Below are 13,350 nucleotides of genomic sequence, written 5' to 3'. Positions count from 1 at the left end.
TTAAGTCCTTTGATTAATGATGCTCTGCATATAAGATCTTTTTTTACATAATCAGAAACAGAGGGTTTCAAACAGTTTTGTAAGGAAATCAAACCTGTGTGATCTTGCTGTCCATGCATCTGTTTTTTTGTTCAGGAGCATATCAATAACTTCTGACACTTCACTATTTTCAACCAAATTTGAGTAATAAATTAACAGTATTAAGTTCTTCCAAGCTGCACAAAAATTAACGAACAGAGAGAAAACCCCATCTCCATCTTAGCCTCTCCATTAAGGAAAAGTGGTACAGGGATGTCAACAATCATCTGCCCCGTTTGGCCTGCTTTCTAATTATCTGCCTGCACCCAATGGTGTATTTCAGAACTAGCTGTAGCACTTTGCTGGCTCTTTTTCAGCCTGCAATTAAACAGCACTGGAGGGGAAACAGGAGCAAGAGGAAAAAGAAGGCAATCAAGAGATGACAGAAAACTAGAAATACAGGAAGAGAAAAAGCTGAAGTCATAAGGCACATGAGGGAAGTAAAGCTAGAATCTTTCAAGCGATGGTTGCAGGACTCAGGATGCAAAACCACTAAAAATCAGATTTCCATAGTTCTAGGGTTTTTTAGAATAACTTCTATTTCCAAATGTGGATTTAGCATATTTGTCATTAAATTAACCTCAGCTCTTACATAAGATTTCCTAAGTCAAGAAATCTGCATACAAGCTTGTCGTGGTTTAACCCTGGCCAGCAACCAAGCACCACGCAGCCGCTTGCTCATTTCCCCCTCACCCAGAGGGATGGGGAGGAGAATCGGAAAGGAATGTAAAACTCAAGGGTTGAGATAAGAACAATTTAATAAGTAAAGCAAAAGCCGTGCATGAAAACAAAGCAAAACAAGGAATTCATTCACTATTTTCCATGGGCAGGCAAGTGTTCAGTTCAGCCACCTCCAGGACAGCCAGGCTCCATCACCCATAACAGTTACCCAGGAAGACAAATGCCATAATGCCATATGTCCCCTCCTTCCTTCTTCTTCCCCCAGCTTATATACTCAGCATGATGCCATATGGTATGGAATATCCCTTTGGCTAGTTCGGGTCATCTGCCCTGGCTGTGCCCCCTCCCAGTTTCCCTGTGCCCCTCCAGCCCTCTTGCCGGCAGGGCTCAAGAAACTGAAAAGTCCTTGACTCAGTATAAACATCACCCAGCAGCAAGTGAAACCATCCGTGTGCCATCAACATTGCTCTCACACCAAATCCCAAACACAGCTGGGCACCAGCTACTAAGAAGAAAATTAACTCTGTCCCAGCTGAAACCAGGACAAAACTATTTTGACTTAGATCCCAAGATACAGTATTTTTATTTCTTGTATTTCAGGAAATAAAATGCAGCACCAAATAAACTATGTGTTAGAACGCATTTTAATTGGAGAAGACTGAGTCTTCAATCTCCTTGCTTTTGGAGTTTTAGAAGTATATTTATATTATGCTCCTCAGTTTGATCAAGCTAGTTTACTAATTGTATGCATTAGCATAAATCTCATTAACTAGGCACAAACCGCAATGACACAGTTTAGGCTGCATTAAACTCAGCACAGAAAGCACAGATTAAATTGTTTTCTTGTGCAATAATAAAACATTTCCTGTCCAAATGTGTCATTCAGGGAAGTTTGCTAATTAGTGTGTATTCAAAATAAAGATTTCAGATGAGCTTTAAAATTTCAGCATTTGTCATCTTTCTCTTTTGGGATGCACTGATTTTAATAAAAGATGATACAATACAATGCAGTTAAACTGAAAATTAATCTGGAGGCTACCCTGAAATTAGACTGTAATTAATGTAAGATACTAACACAATTCTATTCAATTGTTAAGATGAAAGGCTGTTGTCAACAGCAGGTTTACAGTCATTTGTAATTGGTGCCACCTCTGCTTATCAAGTGCTTTGAATGCAGTAAAGAAGCCTGAAATAACCAATACTAGATTGGCTAAGGTGATGTATTTCCCAAGTGAGGGTTGCTACTTGGAAGCATCATGGATTGCAAAGTTCCATTACTGGCTTCACCTGCTGTTTTCTAGTGTTTTACCTGTCTGCCTACTGATAGTATTTCCCCTGCATCTCTGCTCCAACAGTGCTTTTACATATCAGTTCCCACTTCTTCATGCAGCCCTACACAGTAAGATTACATAGGAATATAACTAGTTTGAAGAAAACAGTTCAAAGGTTTGCTGAAGAAGGAATGCTGGCAATAGTGAGCTGTAGGAAAAAAAAAACAACAAACACACAACATAAAAAGGTAGAAATGAGATAAAGCAAGGCCCAACAGAGTGAGTCCAACAATTTTACTCTGTTGTAAACATTCCTCCTACAAATTCTTCTATAGTCTCTAATAGCATACAAGGTAAAGTTTAGAAAAAAACAATAAATACATTTTATTGGGCCAGTTAATAAAGCTGCAAAACAGCCAAACTGAAAACCAGCTAGCTTTGGGGCACAAAACGTCAAGACTGTCACCAAGATGTTTACTGAGGTTTACAGCACTCAGGCCCTCATTACTGAACACACAAAGCTCTTTCACCTTCATGCCCCAGCCATACATCTGATCATAAGCCATGCTCAAACTTACCATGCCTTTGTTGTGCCACACTCCTCATTAAAAAAAGTGACACTCATTTTAAAAAAATCCAGTGCTTATGCAGTAATTATATAGCTCCACTGCACCTGCTGGTACTGCACCAGCTTCATTGTTAGATGATCCATGCCAGACTGCCATGCACATTAAGTTCTGTCAGATATTATACTGTGGTCTAAAGAAGGAGACCTGAATCATACCATACAAGTAGTTAAAAATAAAATGCAACGTAGGGCCTTCTAATCTACAATACATATTCCAAAAATAAACAGTGCTTCAAGACAAGAAAAGAGACTGGACTGCAAGTACGATAAGGCAATTGTGCATCCTAAGTATCAGCAGCTGAGCTTGCTGCCTAATCACTCAGAAGGTTTGATCATCTAATGATGAGAAGTCAGGGTAACCTATCATAGCTATACCTGTGCACCAGAACTATGTTTTATTCAGAATAAATGAAACAAAACAAACAAACAAAAAAAAAAAGAAAAAAAAAGAAAAAAAAGAAAAAATAGAGCTCATTTTTTCAAATAAGTCTTGTTAAAATTTCCAGATATGTCAGCTGTACATAAGTGAGCAATACACTGTTTCCAACCTCAATAAAAGACAGTAACACTTCTGAGCAACTTGGGTGTCTTGTACATATTGTATTTTAAAGAACTGTTGTCCACTTGCAAATCATAATACTGCTTTAGTGAAGCGTCTTCAAAAAACACATCTGAAAAACTTACTTCTATTTTATTTTGCAGGGTTTGGATTTAAAATCTAAAAAGTCCTCCAGAATTGCTATACAATTATTGTGATTCAAAAAACATGAGAAAAATTGATTGTTGAAGACATAGCAACTACCTTATTAAAGAACAGTACACTTATACACCTATTAAGTAGCCTTCTCAGTTTTCCTAGTTTACTAAGATAAAGTGCTTAAACAGATGTCATGTTCATTTCTCAAAATATAGTTACTGTCCTTTTCCATCTGCTGGAAAAGCTGTAGGCAATCCAAGAGACTCCTGGAATGCACTGAGGATAACTTCTGAAGCCACGTAGTAGATAGCCCTACCAGAGGGGATGTGATACTGGACCTGTTGGTCACCAATGCAATTATCATTATGATAAAAATAATAATTTTTTATTATCTGAAATCAATTCTAATGATCTCAATCAGTGACATCACGACTGGAGGCAGCCTGGGATGCAGTGACCATGCACTGGGGGAGTTTGCACTCCTGATGGATATGGATCAGGCAGAGTAAAGTCCGGACCCAGAATTTCAGGAAAGCAAATTTCCAGCTCTTCAGGGAGTTAGTCAATAGAACGCCCTGGGAAATCACCTGCAGGGGCAAGGGAGCAGAACAGACCTGGTAGTTCTTTAATGACATTTTCTATAAAGCATAAGAGCTCTCAATCCCCAGATGTAAGAAATCAGGTAAGAAAGGCAAGAGCTCAGCATGGCTGAGTTGAGATCTGCTGGTCAAACTGAAGGACGAGAAGGGAATGCATAGACAGTAGAAGCAGGGACAGGTATCCTGGGAAGAGTATAGGGATGCTGCCCTATCTGGACTTCCGTAAGGCCTCTGACACAGTCCTCTCTCCAAACAGGAGAAATACAGGTTTGATGGGTGGATTGTTCAGTGGATGAGGAATTGGTTGGATGGATGGTTACATCCAGAGGGTAGTGGTTAATTGTTCCATGTCCAGATGGAGATCGGTGACAAGTGGTGTCCCTCAGGGATCCACAGTGGGACCAGTACAGTTTATTATCTTCATCAGTGACACAGACAATGGGATTGAGTGCTTACTCAGCAAGTTTGCAGACACCAAGCTGAGTGGTGCAGTTGACAGGATAGGATGGTACTCAGAAGGACCTGGGCAAGCTCAAGAAGTGGGCCCATGTAAGCTTCATGAGGTTCAACAAGGCCAAGTGAAAGGTCCTGCACCTGGGTTAGGGCAACTCCTGGTATCAATACAGGCTGGTGGATGAAGGGATTGAGAGCAGCCCTGTGGAGAAGGACTTGGAGGTATTGGGCCGATGAAAAGCTGGACAGGAGATAGCAATGTGTGTTCACAGCCCAGAAACCCAACCATATCCTGAGCTGCAGCAAAAAAAACATGGCCAGCAGTTCAAAGGAGGTGATTTTGACCCTCTACTTCACTCTGGTGTGACCCCACTTGAAGTAGTGCATCCAGCTCTGGAGCCCTCAGCACAGGAAACACAGAAAGACATGGACTTGTTGGAGCAGGTCCAGAGGAGGGCCACAGAAATAATCAAAGGTAAGGAACACCTCTCCTGTGAGGAAAGGCTGAGAGAGTTGGGGCTGTTCATCCTGGAGAAAAGAAGGGCAACCTTGCTGCAGCCTTTCAGTACTTAAAGAGGGCTTTTAAGAAAGATGGGGACAGACTTTTTAGCAGGGCCTGTAGTGATAGGACAAGGGGTAACGGCTTTAAACTAAGAGGGTAGATTTAGACTAGATATAAGGAACAAATTTTTCATGGTGACACACTGGAACAGGTTGCCCAGAGAGGTGGTAGATGCCCCATCCCTGGAAACATTCAAGGTCAGGTTGGACGGGGCTCTGAGAAACCTGATCTAGTTGAAGACGACCCCATTCATTGTTGGGGGCTGGGGGGGGGGTTAGACTAGATGAGCTTTAAAGGTGCCTTCCAACCCAGCTATTCTATGACTCTATGAAAGTATCTTGTTTCGATACTGCGAACTCTGCACTCCCAGATTCAGGTGAAAGATGACAAGAAATGCCTGTTCTCCCATTCTGTACCACTGCCATCACAATTCACCACAGATGCCAACACTTGACAAAAGTAGAAACTCCTAGACCTGTTTAAAATTCAAGATAAACTAGTAAAGCATATGTACACTTTCATAGTCACTAGGATGTTCTTGTTATTTCTTTCACTTAGATCTTCCAATAAAATGTGAAGTTTGACCTTTCTTCCACAAGAGACCCTCACAGCCAGCCTTCCAGTGCACATCTTTAATGACTTCTAATTAATCTTACCTACATTAGGTTCTATACTACAGCATCTAAACCAATTCACATAAAAGCCTAACAGAAAGGTTAGGGTGTTTTGACACTGATTCAATTAACTTCTGGGTGCAGCAGAATACCATCTACCACAGCTACTTATATACATAACTTAAAGATCATCTCAGTAGTGTCCAATTCACTTTTCAAAAAGCCTTACTGTGTTACAAAACTGGGGCACATTTTCAAGTTTAGATTGCGGGTGTGCCTCTCCTCTTCACTTATACTTTGGTTACACGTCAGATGGGCCAAAAATAATCCATAATATTTAGATCTGTCTTTTAAAGAAACAGAAAGGCAACATAAATAAGGATTTAATCAATGGTCTCCAGTAATTCTATAGCTAACCCTTTGAACGCCTTGCTATGTGACCTTGGGTAAATCACTTAAACCTTCTCCATTTTATTTTTAATGATTAATTAATCCTGAAGCAAGGATTATGATTACTGCGCCTTCTCCCTTTGCTCCTCAGAGAAAATCCATTGGGATTAATTAGTTAATATTTGTGAAATAAAGTAAACACACTGGATGATTTGTATTGTACCAACCTTAATTTTAAGAGTTATAATTTTTTCTTCTACATCACTTTTCCCTAATTCTATGAGTTAAAATTATTTTTTATAGCTTGCTAAAAAAGTGGGACAGTGGGAAGAAAGACAGGGAAAACTATGGAGCTGTTGTTAACTTTCCCCCAGCTTTTTTTTACAATTCTAACAAACCCCTTCAGCCATTTCATTATCTTCTTTGTTAAAATATCATGGCGGAGAGGGAGAATGCATTCAACTTTCTACATACAGATATTCATAAAATTCAAGCCTTGGTGATCTGAAAAGCACTTCTGTACATAAAAATCTAAGCAAAAGTTCCACAAATCCTGTGGACTTTACCCTGCGTAATGTTTTGGCTTACACATCTAACCAACATGATTCAGTGTTAGATGGCTATCACAGATGGTCTGAATGATCCACGTGACTAAGCAAGATGACAAAGACTTTTGTCTTGTTCACTGGCAGAAAACAAGAACAGAAACTTCCATACGAACATTGTTACCTCGTTTGAAATTAATGCATAAACAAGCTACTAATACACATATAAGCTACTAAGTAGGTTAATGAAGTACTATTTGCATTTTCATTTACAAAGACTTAAATAATGCTTCATAAGCTCAACTTGTGCTGAACTTGGAAGCCTTTAAAGTGTTCACCTCCATTAATTAAGTTCTCTGCAGAGTCACTTAAAGCAACTGGTTCCCTAGCTGCCTTGATTCATGTAGAAATTAGATAATATAGATTTGTAGCTGAAAAAATGTATTATTTAATTTGTGTAAACATCAAGTAAACCAATGAAGTCATTTAGGATTAGCAGCATTCTCCTCACAAACTTGAGGAAAATGCTGGGTGAAAAGCCAATTTTAAGGTGATGCTTTATAGAAAAAGATTGACAAACGGGAAAAGCAAGAATGCTCTAATCAGACAGCAGCATATTAAACTCATGCTTTTTTGAAAGAGGTCAAAATTTGCATCTCAGTGTCTTCTGCAAAAGTATCAACCTCAGCTCAGACACAGTACTTTGTTCATATTGCCATGTTAGGTATTATAAACAAATTGAGACTGCGTGCCACACAAAGAGAAATGTTGTTATCCTCTGGGGAAAAAAGAAACAAACAGGTTTTTGACATAGATTTATATGAGTAACTAATGAGATGGTTTTGTTCCAAACATGTATTACCTTTGCATGATCAATGCGAACAGAAAGCTCTTTAGATGCAAATCCGCCAAAAATCAGGCTATGGATGGCTCCTATTCTTGCACAAGCCAGCATACAGTACACTGTCTGTGGAATCATGGGCATGTAGATGACCACACGATCTCCTTTCTTCACACCATGTCTGACCATGACATCAGCTAACTTGGAGACCTGTACTGACAAAAGATTCACAACATATTAAAAGTTTATCCCGATCTGCTGTTGCCTTGTAAAAGCCAACTTTCACACAATCAACAGATGCAGAACATTAAGGAGACAAGCCAGTATGATATGGAAAGTTGATGAATGATGCAACCCAGACTCCATAAATTTAGGACAATTTCCTTGTTGCAAAAACCACTACAATATGCTTTTATTTTGTAAAATGAGAATAGACTGAGGCTAATTATTTTACACATTAGAGCAAAAAAAAAATCATTAGCAATGTTTTGCAGATTTTTAAATGAAACTCTAACCACTCATTTTTTTATCTGCATAAGTGCTTATATTTCTCAATTTTAGCTTTTAAGAATGGATGTAAACAGGGCGTTTCCTAACACAAATTCTGTCCTAACTAGCTATGTTTGAAACATAAATCAGTATGTAGTAATATTTTCTCTACTACAGTGTTGTAAACTTCTCAGAATCTCAGACAAGAAATCTTACTCCCTAAACCAAATGTAAATACAAATTCAGATAAACACATTTAGATTTAAAAAGTCATTTTTCCTCTCATTTTCACATTTCCATTTTTGTTATGCAGAAGCCTGAAGACTGACTATGCATGGCATAGCAGCAAAGCTCTGGAACTCAAGAAATGCGACAGATCAGCAGCAAAGTCAGCCAGCTGTATCACCGTAAGAAAATACTTATTACCTCGACAGTATATAGTATTCTGTCACAAAACTAGTACTGAACGTTTCATTAGTACACCAGGACAGAAAATTTACCACATAGTAAGTTCTGTAAGAGCATGGGAGCCTGTGACAAACACCGTGCACTTGCCCCAAGCTGCTTGTTGCAGCATGGAAATGTGACATCTTCTGAAAGAAAAGCAAATTTTTTTGCTGGCAATGGTTCTACATTAGTGGCAAGATTAAAAGTTGAATTCTCTAGGAAGTTCTTGGGATATCTGAAAACATATAAATCTAAGTTCAGAACAAAGGAGTTGCTTTGTCTTACAGGGGCACCTACAGTAGTAAAACTCTTCTTCAAGAGGTTGCCATTCAGTAGAAAATACTACAGTAAACAGAAGATGTCCAAACATTCTAATTTCTTTCACTATCAATATAACATGAATCTACTCATATATGAATTCCTCACATTTTACCTGTACTGTATTATTCCTTGTTTATTAATTATATCACATAGATAAGGTTTCAAGTAAAATTTACTCTCGTGAAAGACACTTTTGTTTAGGTATTATCAGACTGGAGAGAAAGGAAAGGGAAGAGAAACTCCTGGGAGCAGCAAGGGGGTGTTGCCTGTCAAACAAAATACCCAGTACCTAAATACTGCTTCTGAAGCAGTAAGAGATGTTTTCAGTGACCCAACAAATAACAAAAAATGATCTTTATCTTCACTGCTCATGGGACTCTCAAGCACAATGTTGACAAAAAGGCCAGAGGCAGTGAAAACAATATTTAATGAGTTATTTTATAGTCATTCTAAGTGTGGATCGTAGGCAATAAGTCATTAAACACAATGGACAAGTATTATTATTCATTATTATTATTTTATTAGTGATGATAAAAAAGGCAATGTTTTTCTGCTAAAGGAAAAAGGCATCATTTAAAGATCATGATTAGTAATTTTGTAATAGAAGACTCCCAGCGTCTGTAACAAGCTATATAAATTTGGTACTTGGCTGTAGGAGGGAGACGTAAGGAGATCTGCATGTACTTAAGTAAATTTTATTGAAACCTATCACAGGCAAATATTACTTAAAGCAGAATATATGTAGCATGTCGCAGACAGGAACCGCATGTCTTACACACAAACCCAGTAATCACTTGTCTGCATTTAACCTCCCCACCCTAGAGAGTTTAATGTCAGCAAAGACAATAACCCAGTACAACACATGGGTATCTATGATGTTCCTTGTGCCCTTTCCCCTATCCTTCTGACAGCCAGGGAACATTTGGCCTACGTAATAAAACACTGTCTCTATCTACAACTATTTGGAAGACTAGAGAACATCAAAAGCAGATTTACATTGCCCTTAAGATTGATGTGGATGGAAACCCTGAAACACCCAAGCAATCACTCTTTCTAAAGGCAGGGGGGCTGGGGGAGAAGAGAGAGTAGTGACATTTCATTAAACTGTTACAAGCCACAAAACCTTCCACTTTGCTACACTGTGTTGTCATTTACAGTATACATTAAGACAGCGTACCTTATCACTCAAGATTTTACAGTTTCTATTTTCCTACCCGCATGCTATTTCTCTGCTTTTTTTCCAAGTTTAAGATTGCTCTTTCACTTTAATATATTTGACACTTCAGAAATAAAATCACTTGAGACCAAGTGATGCAATAAGAAACTCAAGTAGGCTTTCAGCTTTGAAGATCTGGGCTTAAATTACACTTCCATCAAATGCAAATCCCCAGTGAGTGTGGCTTTATTTTCAGCCAGCCACCAAACAAATACTACATCTGTATTAGCAGTTCAGGTTTGGAGAAGTAATGCAGTTCTGAAGTATATTACCCAGCTGTCCCTAGCAGTTACAAAAAGCAGTTTTGGTCCATGCCAAAATAATTCTTCTGAGAAGATACTAAACCAGAAAAGCACTCAAAATGCTAAAAAGAGGTATTTCAAACCTTCCTGGCCTGAACAATGACCAGGTCTCACCAATATGGAGTCCTTCAATGCATGCTAAACACAAAAGGATTCTTCAAATACCAAGAGCTCCTTAAACATCCTGAAATGCATTTCATGGCGTAAAAAGAACCATGTCACATACGTATTCCTCTAAACCAAAGGCAACAAGTTGCCTTATGCTCTTCAGCTTCTCCACTGTGTTGTTTATCCAAAATTACTAAAGAAAGTACTCCCTATTCTCCCCACCTTCTCAGACTCTTCACTCTTCTATTACTCTTCTTGTTTCACCCTTTCCCTACTGCTGGCAAAAGGTTCTCCAGCAACTGCACCACCCTGTCGCCAATGTGAAGCCTGCTGCAGAGTGAGAGGACTGACAAGCAGCGCTGCATTCATTTCAAGTAGATGAAGACCATGTTCTTGATGAGGTGGGAAGACCATGCTTCAGAGCTGGCACAGTATGTGTACCCCTATTACAAAGATCTTGAACAGATGTTCGGTGAGGGCGTAGAACACTCCACCAAGCCAACGTGCTTAACCACAGACATCCAAGGACATCCACGCACTTGGTCTCAGGATCAGCAGTCCTGGGACACATTCTAGGCAAAAGCATGGCAACAGTGCTGCAAACATCTACATGCCTGCAACTCCCAGAGCTGGGACACCCACAAGACAACATGTAGGAGCACCCTCCCTCTGCCAAGGCAGGCAATGGGAACTGCAAAATCAGCGGTCCAGATGCCTGCCTGAGTGAGTGTGCGTGCTCCTTTCCTGTACACGTACTGAGCGTGGGACTGTGCTTAGGAGGTTTCAGGTGAAGCCAGGGCACTGGTCCAGAGCTGTGGAAAGGTGACATGAGTGTGTGCATTGACTGAGAGAGCCGCTGTGCCTCGAGAGGTGATTCCTCAGGGGCTGTGAGCTGTGAGGGAAGTTCTGTGGAGCAACAAGCTCCATCAGAGACCACCTGCCCCGTCCCAGCTCTGCCGGTGTGCCAGGCATAGTCCTGGCAACTGCAGAAGTCATGTACATGGTGTGCCTCGATAACACAGCCCTCCTAGGCTTCTGCACAAAACCCCAGCCACACTGTCTTTCTCTCCTCAAACACAGTGTATAAAGGACCTACCTTGTGGTGGTAGTGGTGCTGGTATACTCTTCCACTAATAAGAAAGAAATACAAATCAGGATGATTTCTATTTCTTTCTCATACAGCCAGACAGCTTCTGTGATTGCAGTTAGTTGCGGGAATTTCTCCTTCCTTCTTTCAGATGCCAGGAAGTTCTTTGGGTTGAGAGGAAGCTGGGGATTTTTGGGAAGGGCTATTTTCCTTCCTGGGATACTGGCTGTGGACTGTGTGTCTCCAAGGAAGGAATGGGATGTGACGTGGATTCTGTAATACTTACCAGCTTAGCAAGGATTTGATGTTTGATCAGAAGTGATGCCATGGCATTCACTCCACAGAAGACATGGGTTCCAAACAACTATCTGCCTCAAAGGAGTTTCTGGTACTTGAGAAGGATAGCCCATAGTATTCTGCACAACTCCTACAGCGTCTATGTTCCCCTAAAAGGCCATTATTTGGACAACATCCACTGGGAGTGGAGAGAGAAATCAGGCAGAAGTAAGACAGATTAAGGGTGAGCATGGCACTTCCTAAAGGAACCCACAAGTCAAGGAAGCAAAGATTTGTGGGATACCCACGTTCAGATGGCTTTGAAGTGAGCTATGGGACATTTGGTTCAAAGGATGAAACTAAACCTAGTTGAAAGTAAAATTCACAAACCACATATAGTGGAAAAGTCAGGAGCCTCAGCAGTTAATTCAGGATGGCTTTGCTTCACTGAACTGCCCAAGCTGCACCAAATAAGACTTTACCGTAGGCATCACTGACATTGACATGCTGCAGTATAACCATCCTCAGTCAGGGGAGATCAAGTTCCAGGTGCTTCTTCAGACTTTTACAGTGTCATTTGGAAGTATTTTGTGTGGAATGCGAAAAACCCAACACACCACTCTGTAAGCTCCTGATTAGTCTCATCCTTTAAAGAATATTGATTTTTTTTAAGAGCTATCCAAGTGACATCACAGTTAAATCTTTCTAGGACATGCAATGAAGAATGCCATTTGAGATTTAAATAAGATACGGAAAACCAGAAAGAAGTTTCATCAGATAATGTTTTACCTGACAAAGGATAAAAGTTTGGGTTGTAAGTCTCAGTAGAAGTTTTCTGTCTGTATTATAGTTTTGGTTCTAAATCAGCTCTTAGAAAAAATATCTTGAAAGAAAAGTCACTATTTCTAGATAAGAAGGAACTCGTCATTTTTCAAGGCAGAATGCAAAGAAAGAAGATGGAGTAAAGCATGAAGAATGGGAAAAACTACTAGAAAGAGAACAATCTGGGCAATTCCCCGGGCATATACATAGAGGAGATATGAGCATATCAAGACAGACAGACACATAAAACCAAATTGACAATGGCTAACACAGCTGTTTTGGAAGAAGATGTTTTTAGGGTGGGTAATTATGGAAAAAACCTTCCTAGAGAAGAAATCACATCCTAGCCCATTGTTGATAACCTGAAACCGTTCTTTGTCACTCATGTTTTTGCAACATTCAATGCTGTCAGAGGTTTGGAGGGATATTGGTTTTACTAACCCCATCATGTTACCGCACTCAGAAATTACTTAAGAGTACTGAATTCAACGTGTTAACTGTGCATTGCTATTGAAAAGATTCACAGAAAGAAATCATAGTGCTTTTATGTTCATGATCCACCAAGCATCAGCAACTGCAAATAATATGACTCTCATATTCCTGAGATTTCTTTTTAGCAGGTGAGGCATTCTAGAGAATACAACCAATGATGTAAACAGAAGGGTTTTTTCACCTACCTAACAACCTTTGCCTTACCTTGAAAATGGCAATATTTTCCAACACAATCAGAAAATTTGTTTTTAAATTAACAAGCCATTGGTCCTTATTTCTTGCAGTTATCTTTATATTTCCCTAATACTACGCAGCTTCAGAAATATTTCTAAGAGAATTTGTCTTTCCCTCATCTTTTCCTGCCATCTCACTACCGGTATTAGAGTCTCCCAAGGCACTGTCAAAACTTTCACTTACATCCCTATTTCACT

General features: G+C 39.7%; 1 protein-coding gene across 5 annotated transcripts in view; it reads right to left on the bottom strand.

The window, feature by feature from the left end:
* The window catches only part of ACSS3 (acyl-CoA synthetase short chain family member 3), a 99,763-nt gene that overhangs the window by 73,635 nt on the left and 12,778 nt on the right, over positions 1-13,350 (bottom strand). For 3 of the 5 annotated variants that reach the window (XM_040594999.1, XM_040595000.1, XM_040595003.1), the window contains exon 3: positions 7,381-7,569. The exons of 1 other annotated variant lie outside the window; for it this stretch is intronic. In XM_040594999.1, the coding sequence (XP_040450933.1) occupies positions 7,381-7,569 (189 nt within the window). Of the gene's footprint in view, positions 1-7,380; positions 7,575-13,350 lie in introns of all 5 variants that reach the window. One more of the 5 variants, XM_040595004.1, reaches the window with a different exon arrangement.

The sequence above is a fragment of the Falco naumanni genome, chromosome 5 (genome assembly GCF_017639655.2).
Source record: "Falco naumanni isolate bFalNau1 chromosome 5, bFalNau1.pat, whole genome shotgun sequence".
NCBI classification, from domain to species: domain Eukaryota; kingdom Metazoa; phylum Chordata; class Aves; order Falconiformes; family Falconidae; genus Falco; species Falco naumanni.
This window is presented reverse-complemented; position numbering and strand designations above follow the sequence as displayed.